This window comes from Lepisosteus platostomus, chromosome 12 (genome assembly GCF_059453375.1).
Source record: "Lepisosteus platostomus isolate fLepPlt1 chromosome 12, fLepPlt1.hap1, whole genome shotgun sequence".
Lineage (NCBI taxonomy): Eukaryota > Metazoa > Chordata > Actinopteri > Semionotiformes > Lepisosteidae > Lepisosteus > Lepisosteus platostomus.
Genome location: NC_142622.1, coordinates 45,213,121 through 45,231,796, shown reverse-complemented (window position 1 = coordinate 45,231,796; position 18,676 = coordinate 45,213,121). Strand labels below are relative to the sequence as shown.

The 18,676-nt window shown below is 36.3% G+C and overlaps 1 protein-coding gene across 10 annotated transcripts in view; it reads left to right on the top strand.

Annotated features, from left to right (window-relative positions):
- cobl (cordon-bleu WH2 repeat protein) overlaps nt 1–18,676 on the top strand; it is an 87,027-nt gene that overhangs the window by 48,878 nt on the left and 19,473 nt on the right. For 9 of the 10 annotated variants that reach the window (XM_088602266.1, XM_088602264.1, XM_088602259.1 and 6 more), the window contains 2 exons: nt 11,685–11,946; nt 17,449–17,628. In XM_088602266.1, the coding sequence (XP_088458392.1) occupies nt 11,685–11,946; nt 17,449–17,628 (442 nt within the window). The remainder of the gene's footprint in view (nt 1–11,684; nt 11,947–17,448; nt 17,629–18,676) is intronic. The other variant, XM_088602267.1, reaches the window with a different exon arrangement.

Genomic DNA, 18,676 nt, shown 5'->3' with positions numbered 1-18,676 from the left:
CCTGTTCCAAAATCAGGTGGTTGAAACATAAATAATGGGCGATTCACAGTTTTTAAAAAGATGTAACCTATCACAGTCTTTTCCATTTTCGTTAGAAATTAAACCTTCCTAGCTGCTTAATTACAGAAGAGTTTATAGTGCTCTTTATTAATAAAGAGACGCATTCCACAAGAATTCATTAATTTTATGGATGCTGCAGAAATGTTGTGTGAAATCTGCGGTATTAATGAAATGTCCTTGACTTTGTAAACATTTATATTGTGATATATTGATACTTGGCTGTACATTCAGAGACAGCCTGCCAGTCTAAACATTCTGTACTCCTGCCTGCCTCGGGAATTACAGCCCTGCAAACCATCTGTCAGAATCACCTTAAAGAGAATCACCTGACTCTGTTTTATTGATTGAACTAGCAACACCTGAACAAACTATAATACACTGCGGAGCAAAAATCTGATTCTTATGTTTCATTTGACAAAGTTTCCAAAACATTTTTGTCTTTGGAGTCATTCTTATAGCCTGTTTTTTTTAATCCTTTGTATTCACATTTGGGAATATTTAAATTGAGCTGAGTCTGTTATCTCTGCCTTTTTTCTTTTGCACTAGTTCAGGAGTGCATAGTTATTTTGTAGTTTTGCCTTGGAGTCACTGCTGAATAGTTGTAGCATGTTGGGTTTTTGTTATAATTTATGTGTCTTAACTATGATGTTAATGATCCCCAGATTCATCTTAGTAAAGAGCCCGAGGAATCCTGTTCAAGTAAAATCAAAAACACAGTTTAATGATTATACCTGTTTTGCTAAATAACCCCAGCTGAATTCCTCATTACAAATCATGAATAGAGTAATCTAGAAAATATTTGACAATCAATTGATTACTTTACTATCAGAAAATAATTTCACAAAAATGTTTTAAATGGAATTGACATTTTAAAAACAGAAATGTAGTTAATAATTTAATACTATTCCTTCCATTTTTTCTATTTGAACACATTTTAAAATGTACAGTATTAGTTTAATATCCAATATATTTCTATTAGTTATCTGGTTGTTTTTCTCATTGTGTTTTTAGCAACATTTTATATAACTTGTTTTCATGATTATTTCTTCCTGCTTTTCTCTGACTAGATTTATGAAAAATGCTTATTAACCAGCAGTTTAAAACTTAGGAAAAAATAAGAACTTAAACAAAAACAGTAAGAAACAGGTAATACAAGTCATATGCTCAGCTAAGCAAAAAGTGTGTTTTCTTGGGAGAATATTTAACTTTGTGATGTAGACTGTTGTGAAGACGAATACATTGTGTTCTTTGGAACAAAGGAAGTTGAGATTCTTGCCAAAACCAACATCCTGCGGACCTGTGTAGTCTAACTTTTAAAAATATGAAATGTTAGTGACCAGCTTCCCAAGGTGAAAAACGCAAAGGAAGGATTCTAATGAGAGTTTGGAATAAAAGGAAATCTCAGCTATTTCGGTGTCTCAGCATCATTTTTTTTGTGGTGAACTTTCCTTGCCATGCTAAAATTCAGCTGAGAATCTTGAGTCCGTGTAGAAAACTGGAAAATTCATCAATGATCCTTATTTTGCTTTGAGGACAAAAAAGACAAAGAAAAATGTGCTTTAGCCTCATTGTACTGTAGTTCTGCATGTGATGTCTCCACATCATCCCAACAGTTGTTCAGTTTGGGGACATTTAAACTCAGGCTTTAATCTTTCTTACCTTCTGTATTATCTTAAAAGTGTTTTTTTTTTTTAATTTCAGAACTGAGCACTTCTGTGTCCCTCCTAACCGGTTTAAGTTTCATATTTCCTAAAAAAATCTACATGTTCCTCCCCAGCAAGAGATACTGTACTTGTTGGCTCCCCAAAGGACACAGCTGGGAAAATGAGTGATGGGGCTTAACCCTCAAATGTGACCTATTGCCTCTGCATGAGATACATGGGTCCCCTCTGGCAGTGCTAGCTAGTTCTAGCCCTCGAACCAAGGATTGTGCTGCACCACAGTTACACTCGGCTGCTTGGTACAGTTCATGCTGGGTGTGTGTGTATGAGTTTGTGAGACAGATGCAGCCTGAGAATTCAGTGTTTCAGTGATACATGTGGGAGTCTGTGCTCTTGGACTCGACACTTTTTCCATTCACTTTAAAGCTACTAAAGTACAAGAATAGATGTTATAATTAACTTCAAAATACTGGAAACTGCACAGATTTCAATACTCAAGATGAAATTTTAGGTTTAAGTAAGTTTAGGAATATAATTTATTATTCTAATTTCATCCAAACCCTCTTACAGCCAAACCCTTGTGTTGCATCCTGTATATACTGTAGTAACATTTAAAATCACACACCAGCACAATAACTATTATAGATTTATAATAGCGTCTAGCTTTTGGTAAACTTCCATATAGAAAATGTAAACATCCGGTGAGTTATCTGTAAGTTTTAATTGCTCCAGTGTAGATTTCTGAATTTGAAGGGAATAATAGCACAAATTGTATCAGAAACCTGTACACAGAAATATAATTTTGATTACAAATTCCAGTGTTTTGCAATGCAAGAAATGAGAGCAAAGTGTGACACAAAGATCCCTTTCACTGCTTTTTGGCCTAAAATCTGTTTAAAGTTTGCACTTTTTAAAAGTATTGTTTTGGTCACTATTTGTTATGTTCACAATAAAACTAGAAATACATAAATTGTCAAAATGTTCTTTTTTGAGCACTTTGCTAAGGATTAATTTTATTTCAATGAGATTGCAGTGAAGGATTAGAATTAAAATGTACTTTTTCGTTATTTAAAGGCAATGTTGTGGGCATTTTCACACAGGCTAAGTACAGATTATTCATAGGGTTTTTATCACTGACAATAAGGGGCTATACTGCTTTTGGTTCTTTTATTTGAAGTGGACTTATGCCACAACCACTTGAGTAATTTTGCATTGAAAATTTTGTGTTGTGTGTGGTCCAACCATAAAGAGCTAGCAAATAGAACTTGCCAGATCTGGGTCAGGGTGCAGCATTTAGTAATTAAATAGCTTGGACCTTGTTTGGAGGCTGATTAAAATCCATTTGAAAGCCAGGATTCCTGCAAGATTAAAAAAAGCCTTAATTAATGATAGCAGTGCTGGAAACACACCTTCTAATTTTACCAAGGACTTACACAAGAGAAAGTTCAGAGAAAAAAATGTTGACTAACAGTACATAATGTAAACCAACTCAACAGGAGTTACAGTTTGGGCAAAGACTGTGGAAAATCACTTCAGAAAATATTGTTAAGGCTTGAGTTCTCAAGAAAAGAAGTAACAAGCCAGAACAAATAGTTTTCAAATACTATTGTTTTGGTACATAAAAGTTGGAAGAGAAGCACAAAGCCCTTTGTGCACAGCATTTGCTAGCCTTTTTTAGCATCTTTATAAAGTTAAAATCCATGAAACAGAATGATGAGTTCAGATTTGCATTGGACCTCAAGTACTGTACATGTATATCCATTATTTACTGTCACCTAGAAAATAGCACAAATATCTTAAATGAATCCTATCCTGAAAAAAGAGGACACCTTAAACACATTTTGAAAACGATTTCTAAGAACTTTTAGGCTTCTAAAAACTTTTCTAAAACTTTTCAGGCTATGTACAGTCCAAAACTCAATTTCATCGGACTAGAAGTTCAGAAACTTTATGGAACTTTTATATATTGAGCAGTTCTGAGATTTCTGCAGACTTGGTTTGATATCACCTTATAAATATGAATTTAAATCAGGCAAATTGGACTAGTGTTGTTGAAAATGCCTAAATCAGTTATTTCATTTATCAAACTGATCAAATGCATATCCTTTAAAAATAATTGAATTAAAAGCAAATAGTTGCAGTAGAGTCACAAAATGTGATTACTGACTGCAGATCTGCAAGCAGCCAGGACGTACAGTATCAGGTGTCACCACTACTTGGATTTTTCCCACTCTAAATATGAATACTTACCATTCATGCATCGTCAGTTGTTAAGGTAGGTCTAGTTAGAAATGGGAACCTAATTCTGTCAAAGTATTTATTTACAGGACCATCGTAATTGCATAATTATGCATAATCAGGATGCATAACATAAACCTTCTGCTGTTTAATGACACACTCACACACCTGCCATATTGAAATGAACAGCCCTCCTCTTACCCTCTGTTTTCCCACAGTGTCTCAGTGTTCTTTTAAAACAATATTAACCTTCAAATGGCAAACAAGTGCCTGTATTTATGAAAAAAGAGCTCAAATTAAGTTATCTGTAAACCTGCATACCCCCCCCATAACTCTATGGAAATACAGAATAATTTCATAGAACACACAGTCTTGTTGCCTGAGCTTTGAGTCCCTGAAAACCAAGCTCAGACGTTCTCCTCCCGATCAGGGTGAAGGTGGTGCTACAGGACAGTGCAGGTTTTTGCTGGAGTTTGGCAAGACTGGCTGGCTAAGACCTGAATGGGAAACAGCTGTATTCCTGTCCTGGGAGGAAGGGTTTTACAATAACTCAATGTTTTCATTTGGTGGGAAAACAGAGAAACAGTGCCCTTTTGAACAGATTCATACTCATACCCCTGACAAAATACATCAAATAACAGAAAAATTTGTGGATTATGTTTCCTGGTTAAAAATGCTAAAAATGTTGTACAGCAGTCTTAATAGTACTGCATAGATCAATGATTATTTCTCATAATTAATTCAGAAAAGACGTGGGTCCTGTTTATTTATATCCAGGTCGTCCGTATTTTGTAAATTCTCCTCTAGCAGGGATTACACTGATTAGACACCTCCTGCGTAGAGAAATGTTCTATGAGGTTCCTGCACTTCAAAGGGGAAATTGTTTAACATTTTTTCACGTCAAGGTCATTTAGATCTTTTGGCTTTTTTTTGCTGAACAGTTGTCTAGAGTTGGAATTACGTATTCAGTTGGATTGGAGCGTACAGATTGAGATGGCAAGTCAAGAACATCTGTGTGCAGTTAGACATTACGTTGTCATTTTGGATGTGTACTTTGGACCATTATCATACTGGGGTTTCCATTCCAAGCTTGTGCGTCTTGGCAGAATGAACAAGGTGCCTTGTCAAACTATGTACACATAACCATATTTTCTCAAATATATGAAGAGGTAGTTAATCATCTGAGGAATGGACAAACCCCAGTGTCTCAAACCTTCCCTCACTAGTTTGGTGATTGACCTTAGCTGTTCCACTTTTCTATTCTAGATCTTTTGACTCTTTTACCAACAGATCCTGTCTGGCCAGAGAACGAATATCAAAATCGATAATGTCAAACCGGTGATTTTATGATAGCCTGACACAGCAGCCATTGTATCTTTCCCTAGCAATTTTCAGCCTTGTTGAATAACTTCTATGTTTGTTTCACCTGAGACGTTACTGATCACTGATATCCCCAAAGGAGCAAAAAACCTCTGTCATCTTCACTTTTATAGATAGAAATCTGCTTACTCACAGAGAAACACTGATTTCTCTAACAATCCTGAGCAGAAGGCACACTAATTTAATTTGGAGTGTTTATACGCTGCCCCCAGAGATCTGTCCTGAGTTCAAATCCCCAGCAGAATCCCAAATTTGGTTTTCCATGGATAAAATGAAGTGAAATATGCTGTTACCCTTGTTGTGACTCTCAGAGGGTCTAAGGGAGTCTAACCGCCACTATATACAGTATATTAAATATAAATGTAACTTATATCTAACTGTATGAATGTAAGATTTAAATTATCTGTTTTCAGTAAAATTGTTTAAGAAAATAAGGAAGGTTACAAATAAGAGGAGATCATTCATCCCATTTAGCCTTTTATTAGTTAGCTGTGAACTTAAAGAAGACAAGATATCAGCTACAACAGTAAGGCTGGATAACATCTTTATATTCCTTCATGCCTTTGTTGTTGATTGCTGTACTGTACATTTCCTTGTGCCCCATGGTTCTTTTATAAAATTGTGAAATTTGATATATACTGTGGGATACAAAAAGTGTAGTATAAGATCTGTGTATAATTGCATTTTTATAAGAAAAGGCTACAAATGAAAGGGGGTCTAGCAATTAATTGATTTAAGGAAATCATTCAGTCATTTCTTCAAAAAAGACAGATTATTTGTTTCACCAGTTTAGCTGGGCTGCTTGTGCCAGACTCATATAACTCAAGAGAATCTATTGAGTAAAAAAGCTGTAATAAGTTATGCAAGGTCCAACTGCATATCGGATTTTCAGTGTGATTGCAAAGGAATGGTTAATTCAGTGAAAAGGTGGAAGAGTCATCAGAACAAGTGAAAATACTGTATATAAATGGATTTCTTGCAATGCTGGACTTTAATATAATGCAGTGTTGTAACACATGATTATCTAGCCTTGGCTACTTTGATGATAATTACGTTGATCTGTTCAAGTGTATTATAGTTTTAACATGCCAAGTGAATGAAATACTTTCCTTTGGATTATGGGTCATGGGGTTAAGTGTGTGGTATGCTCTGGGATTTATTCAAATAATGCAAGAGAACATTTACTTAGAGAAACTGCTGTTTAAAACTACACTGTGTTATCCATAACTTCAGAAATAATTCCTGAAAAATCAGTCCATTCCATTGCTCTTAGGGTTAATGCCTCAAAGGAAATACAACGATTATGCCTGCAAGGAATGGTACTTATTGTAAAGGATTATTTGTACCATAAACAGAAAAGTCACTCTCTGATCACTGCACTGTGCTAGTATTATGACATAGAATTAAATAAGGTACTTAGCAGATTAAAGATTAAAATGAAATGTACTGTACAGCACACTTTTTAAAATGGGACAATCAAGCAGCAAAGTTTCATGAAAGTTTTTTTTAATGTACAGAGGCTGTGAGCTCATGGAGGTTTCTTGCACAATAATTTTCTCTTTCTTTTTTTTGGAAATCTGTACTAAGCCTTAAGGTCTTGTTAAGGCTAACAAAAGTGCTGTAGGAGCAAACTATCACTCGTCCTGAAGTTCACTTGGTCCCCTAAAAACAGCACTGAGTGTAAAAAAAGTTTAAGTAGTGTGGGAATGCTAACCCTAACCCTAAGTGGGGTTTCAATTGAGCAGTTCCTCAATCTGTGTCTGAAGCCCTCCAGCCAGAATTGCAATGTTCCTTAAACCACAAAATATGAGACTAAAGCAATCAAAATCATTGATAAAATCTCTTAGATATGTACTGTATGTTCTTCCATATCTATCCTCTTTATCTATCCAAATTTTCAATCGGCTGAATACCAATGTTAAAATGGTACTGTATTTATACAAGCATGCATTTTTGGCCAGAAAAGGCTTAGGGTTACAAGAACCATTAAATGTTGACTGCAGTTATACTTCTAGTTGAACTTAAAATGACAAAATTAAGAGAGTTCACCCAACAAAATAGGTTTTCTTACAACTTTTGATCTGTCGGTATAGGGATACAATTGCTTAACGGTGTAATATACGATAGATAAAGCCAAAACAATCCGAAAAACTAAATTGAAGATAGGATGAATTTATAACTCATCCTAAAGTTCACTTGGGCCCCAAAATCCAGCACTGAGCGTAAGAAATGTCTACGTAGTGTGGGAATGCTAACCCCAACCCTAGCTGGAGTTTCAATTCAGGTTTCAACTGAAGCCCTCCAGTCACTAGAATTGAAATGTTTCTCAAACATATTTTCTCTTAAAAAAAAGTATGTCCAAAGCAATCAAAACCATTGCTAAAATATTGGAAATGTATCTTGTTCACTAAACTATCTTCTTTATGCAGAGTTTCAATCAGGTGAACAACGTTCTTAATATGGTATTTAAATGAATATGCATTTTTGGCCACGGTAAGGTTAGGGTTACAAGAAGCATTAAATGTTGACTGCTTCTAGTTGCACTTTTACCCGATTTAGATAGTTTACCCATCAGAACAGGTTTTCCTAGAACTTTTGATCTGAGTCGGTTTTTGGACACAGTTACTGAGTGGTGCAATATAGTATATAAGCAGCCCTCCCGTCATCAGAATTAGGAAACATAATTTTCTGGGTCCAGATTGTAAGTTATGTACTGTAGTTCCATCAGTTAAGATCTTAGTGTATTAGTGGCACAAGCTCAGCCATCATCTCGGCATTCAAATTTACAACAATGCAATCATTTATTTCCATAAAAATAATTTAACTCCATGTCAGTCATGTACTTTGATGACTGAGAAATGGTGCTAAACCCATGTCTGTCTCTGGTCCAGAGAACATACTGCAAAAGTGAACTCCGAGCAACAGAGTAATTAATGCTTATGAAGGTGCAATATGGATAATTTATGTCAAAAGTGACTTCAGGCAGACAGTAAAAAATGGTTGCTGCCTATGCTGAAATGTTTAATTCTGTCACAACATTTTCAAAGAAGTTTGCCAAGAGAAGGAAAGACATAGAGCTGCAGTTGAGGGGTTTCATATATATTATATATTATATACTGTATTAGAATAAAAATTTAACATCAAGGTGGATTCACACTGTTTATACACTGTCCTTTCATTTGTAGCTTCTGTATATGTTTTTTTTTTCAATTTATAGTTCTTCCTCTTAAGAATATTTGCCTACGTGTGCACCAAACACTGGTATTGTACAGTATGTTCTGTGAGTACCTGTCAAAATGTCTGAACATACTCAGACAAGTATATTCTTGCAGTTATGCAAGAGACACGAAGGCTAAAGTGGTAGATAATTACTGACTGGCTTAAAATAGGTTTTTTTCCCTTTAAACAGTGATAGCCTTCTAACGTTTAGAGAGGTAAGAGCCCTTTGAACAGTGATAGCCTTCTTACATTTAGAGAGTAAGGAGGTGATACCGAGAAGCATTTTAAACTAAAATGATTTCAATCATGCCAGAAGCCCCCTGGACACATGGTATCCCTTCTGTATTAATCTAAGGTTACAAGGTTATAATCCAAGGATCCAGAGCTGAACCATTATTTTTCCTTCTTTCTTTTCTGTGTGGAACCAACCTCTACTTGTTCATTAGCAGCTTGTAAGAAAATGCTGCTCCCCACTTACATCTGTGAGTGCCATAAGCAGGCTGTTTCCCTACCAGGTCTTGAATTTTATTATATTTATTTTTCGCTTAAAATGAAAAGGTGTCCTTTATAAATACACATTAGGTTCACTTTCGTACAACCAATTGTTATTGTCTTCATTTGATTTTCAAGGGTTTTAATCAAAAGATAGTGTCGACTACTTGATAGAATATATGTATAAGCCAGGCATCATTAACACTCCAAACTCAGCAGGAGGTTATTAACCCAAACTAATTTTTTAAAGAATATCTTAAATGTTTCTTGAACAGTAGGGCAGATATTTGATGTGTTTTAGAGAATCTGAAGTACAGTATTCAATTATACATTTCCTGTTTATACAGCATATGGCCAAAAGGAAGGATGAAATACAATATGTTATTCAGAATAATAAATATAATATGTGTATATAATATTATTAAGTATGTGTACATTTTATGCAAACATTACTAGTTATTAGTTAACTAATATTTAACAATATAGGTTTTCTAAAACCTACATAACCTAAAACCTGCACAGGTAGCCTAAACTGAAATTTCAGATCTGTTAGAAATTGAATTAATGTAAGTATATTATTTTTATAGAAAGCAATTCTATAGTGTTTGGTTTAAAATAGAGACATGCTGTAATTTCAGCCTGGTTCTGGAGGAATGTAGACATCTAGTTGTCTATATGTGTCTTTTAAAAGGTTCAATATGATCATTAAAAATACGCTGAAGTCTTTACGTACATAATGTAGTGTTGCATACAGGATCTGTTGCCTAGGCTTCCTGTTGCTCTTTTTTTATTAATGTTGCTGATGATTTTCAGGTAGTTGTCAGTGAAGTTTTACTTTTTTGTCAAAAGTTTGATCTTTTACTTACATTTTTTATAGAAGTCTTGTCAGTTTGAAGTGCTTAAGGCATTTTTCAACATGAATTAAAGATCATTCTAATTTTAGTTTCTTTTCAGATGTTTTCAGATGTAGAATTAGATGATTATCAAACTGATAAAGGTACATGTAGGTCTACAAACACAGTTTTAAAAACTGGAAGAGGAAAGACAGTAATAAGCTGCAAAATGTGATAGTGCCTGCACGTTACCAGAAAACAGGAAAAATGTGTTTTAGAGAACCTGGTTTTCCTTTGTCATCTGTGAATCCATTAACTTCTGACTTTGTGGTTATTGAAAATCCATGCAGAATGCTGCTAGTTTTGAAAATGTGCTATGAGTAATGCAACAAAACCCAACACGTGAAGCTCATTAGTTGTCATCTGGGCTGTTTTACTTATTGCTTCCAGGGACAGACATTCACATTTGGATTTCCAAAGCCCATATTATGCTCCCAGGATAAATTGTGAGTGATTTTCTTGCATCAGTTGAAAAAAGTCTATGGCCATAGTAGTCAGCACCATTCACAATTTTTTGCAGTTTGATACATGTTCAGTTTTCATGTTTCAATGTTAAAAAAGTTTGAGGAAAAAAATAAATGAAATTGTTCTTGCCCATCTGAAAAACGAAGGTCTAAATCAAAGAGTTTTTATCTGTTTTAGTCACTAACAGTGAAGCCTTTGTTGTGGTCGCTGTCTTGAGCTCCATTGTTATTATTCCACTGTCTCTGTAATTTCCCTTACTTCTCTTACATCTGAGTCCTTTTTCCCACTCGATATTCTCAAAGCCGATTGCACTGCAACAGCATTTTGACCACGTCTCAGCGGGAAACTGGCAAGCAGTTCTTCACAGACTCCCTCACAGCTTTGTTCTATATTTATTCACTCATCCAACCTTTGTCAGAATATCCATCTATCCAGGAAGCACAGACCACAAAGTAGGAGAAAATCCTGAATCTCACACACACACACTGACACACACATGGGCAATTTCAAGACACCAGTTAATCTAGCATGGTCTGAGACATGTTTATCTATGTATCCATTTCTTTTTGTCTGTATTACCGTCCTATACAGATCCGATAGGTTTTCAATAGCTATATGTAAGTGAGCTGGATTCCACATGCTTTTTTTTATAATGACATCCTGGAAATGCTGTGTTTCGCAAGTATAAAAAGTTTAATATCATCCTCAGGTAACAGAACATAATGGAGCACCAGCCATATCTGTATTGTAGTTAGCTTGCCAGTGTTTACAGTTGTTTTAATCAACCTTATTATTGAATACTCAATAAAATAAAAAATGATCTTAATAGATGTTTTTTTTGCTGTTTCTTATAGGTATACTGTACATACACTAAGTGCTATGTAAAGTTCACATAGTTTCACACTAAAATAGAGATGCATTTTCCTTCCTTATGAGGAAGAAGCACTAAAGGTTTATGAAAGAAGAAGGTTCATGAGAGCATGAAAACGGCTTTCATGAAACCACAAGTTTCCTGTTCAGAGCTTAAGCATGGCATACACAACCTAATGCCTGTTATATTTATTATACTGTCATTGAAACCACCCCTTCTAAGAATGAAGGATAATTCATAATAATTTTTTATATTATTTATAATAATTTACCTTTAAAAGAGTCTTTTCCTGCATGTTATGTCTGTGTTCTTTTAACTGCAATTAAAAATGTCACGTTCTGTAAAACACCACACGAAGCGGTCTGAGGCCGTCATTCGTTTTTTCTTTGCTCGTTTCCCATCAAGGTGGCGCCCGGCTCACCGAGCTCTAACCAGCAGAAGAAAAGAAAAGCTCCGGCCCCACCAGCAACTCCGGCGCTGAGCACCAAGACCGGGGACTCGGCCTCTGTGGTCAGCAGCAGCAGAGGGGAGCCAGAGGGTGCGGACCCTGCCAGCTGCAGCAGGACCAATGAGCCGCAGCCAGTGGAGAACAGCACGGCAGAGGAGCCGGCATCTGTTCCGAACCACAAGGCAGAAGAGGTGGACGACAACAGACAAAGCACCATGGGTAGGTATTGGAGATCTATCAGGTTCACTTCTTTCAAAAGATTGTGTTTTACAATGCGACAAATAACGCTTGACGCGTTTGGAAATTTTGTTGTGTTCCCCAACGAATAAATTTGTATGAAAGTCATATTCTGTCACGTGGAATTAGAATGTAACAGCGTCATTAGACACACTGGTCCTTGCATGGACTGTATATGTGGCGTACGACCATATGCTTTTGAAGGTTTTCTTTTTCTGAATCTTGCTTTTGTGACACGTTCAGGGCTCACTGGATATTGGGACAGTTGAACTTTTTTTCTGAAAGATTCTTTGACATGCACTGTTCTTGTGAGAAAGTTTTGAAAATGTATAATGCATTATATGCCTTACAGTGTATATATATTATATTTGTTACACAAGGTACATCGATGTGAAATAATAAACAGCTGATTTCTGAAATTACACTTACTCTAGAGTCAGGCTAAGGCATAAAGTTATTGCAGTGAAAGTGCAAGAGGATGAAATAAGGTGGCTGATCAAGTTTTCCCTCAGGCCTGAAGGGATTGTCATGTATGATCAACTCAGCGATAAGTGTAGCTATTCTAATGAGTAGCCATAATGTTATTTAGATTTCCACTTGGGTAGGTCCCTTATAGACAGGTACCATTTTTTAAAAGGTGGTCTGAAGCATTTAATTTGAGTGTAGTATAAACATAAAAAACACAAATTCTTCCTATTCTGCACTGTCTGTGATAACCACATGCGAGTGGTACGGTAGCTCAGGTCCAATTGCGTGCTTTACTTTACATTATGCCTTACATTTTGAACAGTCAGTCCCCTGAAAACCAGGTGAAATAGCAAACCCCTTTCCAATCAGATTGAACATGTAAAAAAAAGTATGCATTGCTATTTAAACAGACCTTCTATAAAGAATATGCATTGTGAAACTTCTCATTGGCCTCAAAGTTTGAATTGATTGCCTGTCAAACTCAGCTGCTGTAGCACATTTTTTCATGCAAAATAAAAAGGCATTTGTTAAGAGGAAAAAAGAAAAATGCTGGAGGTGTAGATATGATTACTCAACTTAAGCTGACTTATATTTTTTAATAAAAAAACAGAGACCACAGGTTTGCCTCAGCTGCAAATTTGAATACCTGGTATTCTATTTGAATGCTTTGATCAACATTTCTCTTTTCTGTAATACATGCATGACAAGGAACTGCCAACACTAAGATTAAAAAATGTTTATAAAAATATTAAACTATATTACTAAACTAATTATTAATTATATTAAAATCTAATATTAAACGATATTATTAAACTAATGTTAAAATTATTAAACATTTTCCTTTACAAATAATGCATGGAACAAATGCTTTGTTCAACTCACACTTACCAGATATCACATATCTGACATATGACATATGATTTCTTATTGGTAGATGAAGCGTTAGCCCTACCAATCTGATGCACTATGCTACTGCATGTGATACAGAATCTTAAAGAAATAATAACTTAATTTTTAATTTTAGGAATCAGGCTGTTGATTTTTCTCTTCAATAATATGTTTAAAAGGTCATGAACTCAAAAAAGGATTTCTGGTAAATATATCAATAAAATAGCAAATACATCAGCAATCTATCAGCAGATTCTGGAGAAAAATGTCAGACCAGCCTTTTTGAGCTGAAGCTGAGCCAAAATGTTTAGGACAATAATCCTAAACATACAAGCAGATCTAAACCAGTGTGTCCAGACCTAAACCCTGTTGGAATGTCATGGCAGTACCTGAAGTGGGCTGTTGATCTCGGGAAACACTCAGATATCGCCCATTAAAGCAGTTCTGTAAGGGCAAATGGGCTGAAAGTCTGAAAAGCCGATGCAAGAGACTGATTAAGCACTGCAGGAGAAGTCTAGCAGATGTCATGGTTGCTCAAACCTAAAGGTTCACAATCTGATTCACATGAAGACTTTTACTATGTGTTTATTTGGTAATTACTGTATATATTCCACATAAATCTCAGGTCTTTGTGATATGTGCTACGTAATTATCAAACGTACAGAAAAAAACATTTAAAAAAATCTTTTAGACTTTTAAAATCTTAGAAATGTTTTCTTAAGGATAAACATTATGTATATACTGTACAGTACCTGTACAGTATAGTATTAATACCTTTTAAATAATAACTTCAGACCTCTCCCTGATTTATTTACTTTGTGTCTTAATGGGGCAAAGGATTATTTTTCAAATAACAAGCAAAATCAAAAGAAAATGCAATTTTACTGTGACAAAACAGAAAAGCACAATGTTATATAACAGTAAAAATTGTTTTATGCCATAGAGTGAATGCAAAGAATGTAGCAAAGCATATTATTTCTTATTAGATTTTCAGTTCTAATGGTAGGAATGTTAATTACTTTTAACTATAGTATTCACAATTAACATTTCTGAGCTGAAAATGTTTACTAATTATTATATATATATATTATTATATACTCAGCTTATCAGTATAACTAAATCTTACCTGTTTATAAACGACTTGGAATTTACAAGTTTACTTTTTAACTTGATATTTTGAGTAGCAGCAGAACAAGCTTGATCTGCTTTTCATATCTGATCAGACATCTGCTGGTGCTCAAAAAACAGGATAGTCCTGATGTTCCTTTTACTGCTCTTTAGCCTGCTGCAGGCATGGCAATCTGATCTTAACCCCATCCATGTAAATCACGTTTTTTTTGACAGAAAACTAGTTTATATTTTTGGAAGAAGCTTAAAATAGTGCAAGGTGTCATAAGCCTTGTCCCGTGCCATTATATAATATTATTATTAATAATATTTATTTTGATTTTGATTGATAAATAAAAACTGCAGAAAAGTAAGTGACCAACTCAGCATTCTTAATAACCGTAACAGATGCACTAAAAAAGATGCATCCTGACCACCTACTTTTGGTTTTGAATTATTACCTTAAGTTAACTTTTTCAAGAACAGCTGTGTTTGTGTCCAGGAGTGTGGATACTTTCCCCATCGCAGTGCATTTCCCACTACTTAAAACTGAGGATCTGTTCTTCTGCACAGTCTACTGCTGTGTATTGTGCAGTTAATGACTTGACCATAGACCTCTTTTTATACTGATATCACAACAGTAATCCTCTCTGGCTCCATTGGACCTGTGCTCCTGCAGTCTAGTCATTTTGACTCCTAGTACCTTGTATTTGCTAACATTATGAAAATACAGTTGGGAAATACTGCAAAACTAGAAACTCTGGTTCAGGCAGCTCATTCATGGGTGGCTTAAAATATACTGTATACATATATTTTTTTTAAAAACTTGACCAAAACCTTTATGATTAAGCAGCAGAAAAAAATCAGAATCTTAATTACTAGCATTTATAAAGCTTATTTCTTTACAAAGGATTCCAAGGTTCCTTACTGATAGGTGGGTTCACACTTCTCAGTGACACACAGGAGAAGTTGAGCTCCAGCTGCTGTCTGCACAGCAGGTCAGGTGGGGAGCGGAGAAACTGGTTTCCCATTGAACTTTACAAAGGCCAGATAGTGCAAGCCCAGAATGAATGTAGCCAGGACACCAGGGTTAATACCCGTATTCCTCTAAACAGTACCTTGGCATCTATAATGCCCAGGCAGTCAGGACCTCAGTTCATATCTCATCCCTCATCTCATCCTGAAACATTGGCAGCTCCTATAACACAGTATCCCCAGTTACTATAGTGGGGTACTGATTTGGGAATTCTAGTACAGAGAGAAGAGAGTTACCTACAAGTCCACCAGCACTGTTCCCATATGCAATCTGGTCAACTCAGGGGTCTCCCACCACAGAGCGGACCAAGTACGGTATTGCTGAGCCTCTGAGATTTGACAAGATGAGGCTACAGGATGGTCACACTGCAGAATGCAGTGCAGAATAGTCATGCATTTTAGGTTATAATCATTCCTCTTAGAGATGTATTTCAGTCCCTTCTAAAAAATGCAATATTAGCTCCACTGCATGTACTGTATGCAATGAGAGAAACTATGAAAAAAAGATACAATAGGCTTTTGTTTTTCTGTGTTTTCCTTGTGTACATTCACTGGCATCAAGATGACATCTCTATTACCACATAGTTGATACAAATCTGGTCACGCATCCCTCAGTTTTTATGAAACCCTTATAGTCAACCTTTGTCTTGCATGAAATGAGGTTTGATAGCATCACTCACTCTTGTAGCTGTGAGGAGCTGTTTCTTCCAGGATGATGGCTTTTCTCCTTCCCTTTAGGCTCTGCCCACTTTCTGCCTGTTGCTTCAAAACAGATTGTCAGATCAACCAGAGCAAATTGATGGAAATGCCATTTGCTTTTCTTTATCAGTCTGATTAGAATGCTGGTTGGCATAACTCCATCTCAAATTACAGGTGTTCCAGAGAAATATTTTGTTATGCCAGCAGCCATATCACCCTGCAACTCACAACTGGCAGCCCACTGAAGCTAAGCAGGTGTGTGCCTGGTCAGTACCTGGATGGGAGACCTCCTGGAGAAAACTAAGGTTGCTGCTGGAAGAGGTGTTTGTGGGGCCAGCAGGGGGTGCTCACCCTGTGGTCCATGTGGGTCCTAATGCCCCAGTATAGTGACGGGGACACTATACTGTAAACACGCACCGTCCTTTGGATGAGACGTAAACGAGGTCCTGACTCTCTGCGGTCATTAAAAATCCCAGTGTAGGGGTGTAACCCCGGCGTCCTGGCCAAATTCCCCATTGGCCCTTACCAATCATGGCCTCCTAATAATCCCCATCTATGAATTGGCTTCATTACTCTGCTCTCCTCCCCACTGATAGCTGGTGTGTGGTGAGCGTTCTGGCGCACTATGGCTGCCGCCGCATTATCCAGGTGGATGCTGCACATTGGTGGTGGTGGTGGAGGGGAGTCCCCATTACCTTTAAAGCGCTTTGAGTGGAGTGTCCAGAAAAGCGCTACAGTATATAAGTGTAAGCAATTATTATTATTAATTATTAATTATTATCCTAAAATACTACATTGTATTTTTAGCATTATTTTGCGCAGATGTGTTCATTTTATTTTCCTGGACAGCCATTCCAAGAAATGTGATATATATTGTGTCTATACTGTATATAGATATATCATAGGAACAAGTGAAGTTTATAAAATGCTGAAAAGAGAAGAAAGTTTCTTGTTTTCTTGTAATAAACCTTTACTTGTTCCTTTGCCTAGACGTGCTGACGCAGCTCCCTACGTAAACTATATGCGTGATACCCATGTGTCACATTTCCAAAAGATGACGTATTTCTAGATACAGTGTCTGCAAACTGTTTCAGGCTTTGCATACAAAGGGAAGTAGCTGTTCAGTTCAATTCTACTGTATTGCACTTAAGATCAAGCTGTGCAAAAAATACATTCCTGAATATATCTATTTCTTAAGTATCATTGTACTCTATATGGCAATGTTAGGTCTCATATCTACGTTTCTTTTCCCTGAACTAATTACAAGCCCATTCATCCTCTGTTTAGGTGCTCGACGGCAGGTTCCTCTTAAGCCTCGGAGAGGCAACGTGCGTGACCCACCTCAGTTAGAGATTCCCCCTCCCCCACCATACCCTCCTCCTTGTCTAGACAAGGGCTGTGCGGACTCAGACACTCCACAGCCCTCCGATGTCGCACTGGAACACTGCATGGAACTGGCACCTGAATGTAGGTCCTGGTCAAGTTTGAACTCCATCATCTGCTCTGCCCTTCCTGCTCTGGCCTGTTCTATACACTGACCGCCTTTCCCATTCATCTTTTTCAACTTTTTTTTCTTTCAGTTTTGTCTGTCTGTGTTCCTCTCTGTTTTGACTAAAGGCCTTTCAAGGTGTTCTGCAATATGGGTTACTGCTGTATTTTTACTTTGTGTCTCCTCATAGGGTGAGAGCCATTTTTACACTTCAGTTTGCCTTGGAGCTAATGAAGCATGATCGTGAGGTTGCAACATTGCAGCTTATCATTTTTTTTGCTCCTTCCTTTCTTTTCAACCATGTTGTTTAAAACAGTGGTGGTAATGGGTAAAAAAATGTCTTGGTATTTCGCACTGCTACATCATGAATTAATTCTCTTGAATTTCATTCTTTGACATCTGTTTGCAGGAATATTTAGATGACAAATAATCTTTGAAAAGACAGCGCATAGAAGCTTGCCATTATTTGATCAGATCCTGTATATTTTATTATGTGTAGGTAACTGTGCTCATTATATGACAGCATTACGGAGTTTGTGCATGTTATGAGTAAAATATTTTATTTCACAATTTTCATTTTCCTATAAAGCATTATGTGTTGTTGTTTAAGTACACATTTCCATTATTAGCAATGGTTGTGCTCAAGAGATTAAGGTTTTCACTTACAAAGATGTTGTGAACAGTACATACAGTATACTAAGTGATAACAGATGCTTTCCATGTACTTGGGGTTTCTGCAGAAAAATGAGTGCTGTGCCAGTTACCCACTTTGGTTTGATTATTTGGTCTTGTTGAATGTTTTGAAAGAAGCTTTTGTGCAGTTAGTCATCAATGTCTGCATCCTTTACAGAAATTGCAATAATAATAGGAAAGCTTTGTTGTTGTTTCTCAGGACAAGTCTTGAAATCAACAATATTGACTTGTAATGTGCCTCAAAATCCTGCCTGAGATGTCAATCAGATACTCCTTTCCTTGCTTGGTCCTTTGGTAAAAGTTCTTCTCCTCTTTACTTCTTTCCAACAGTTT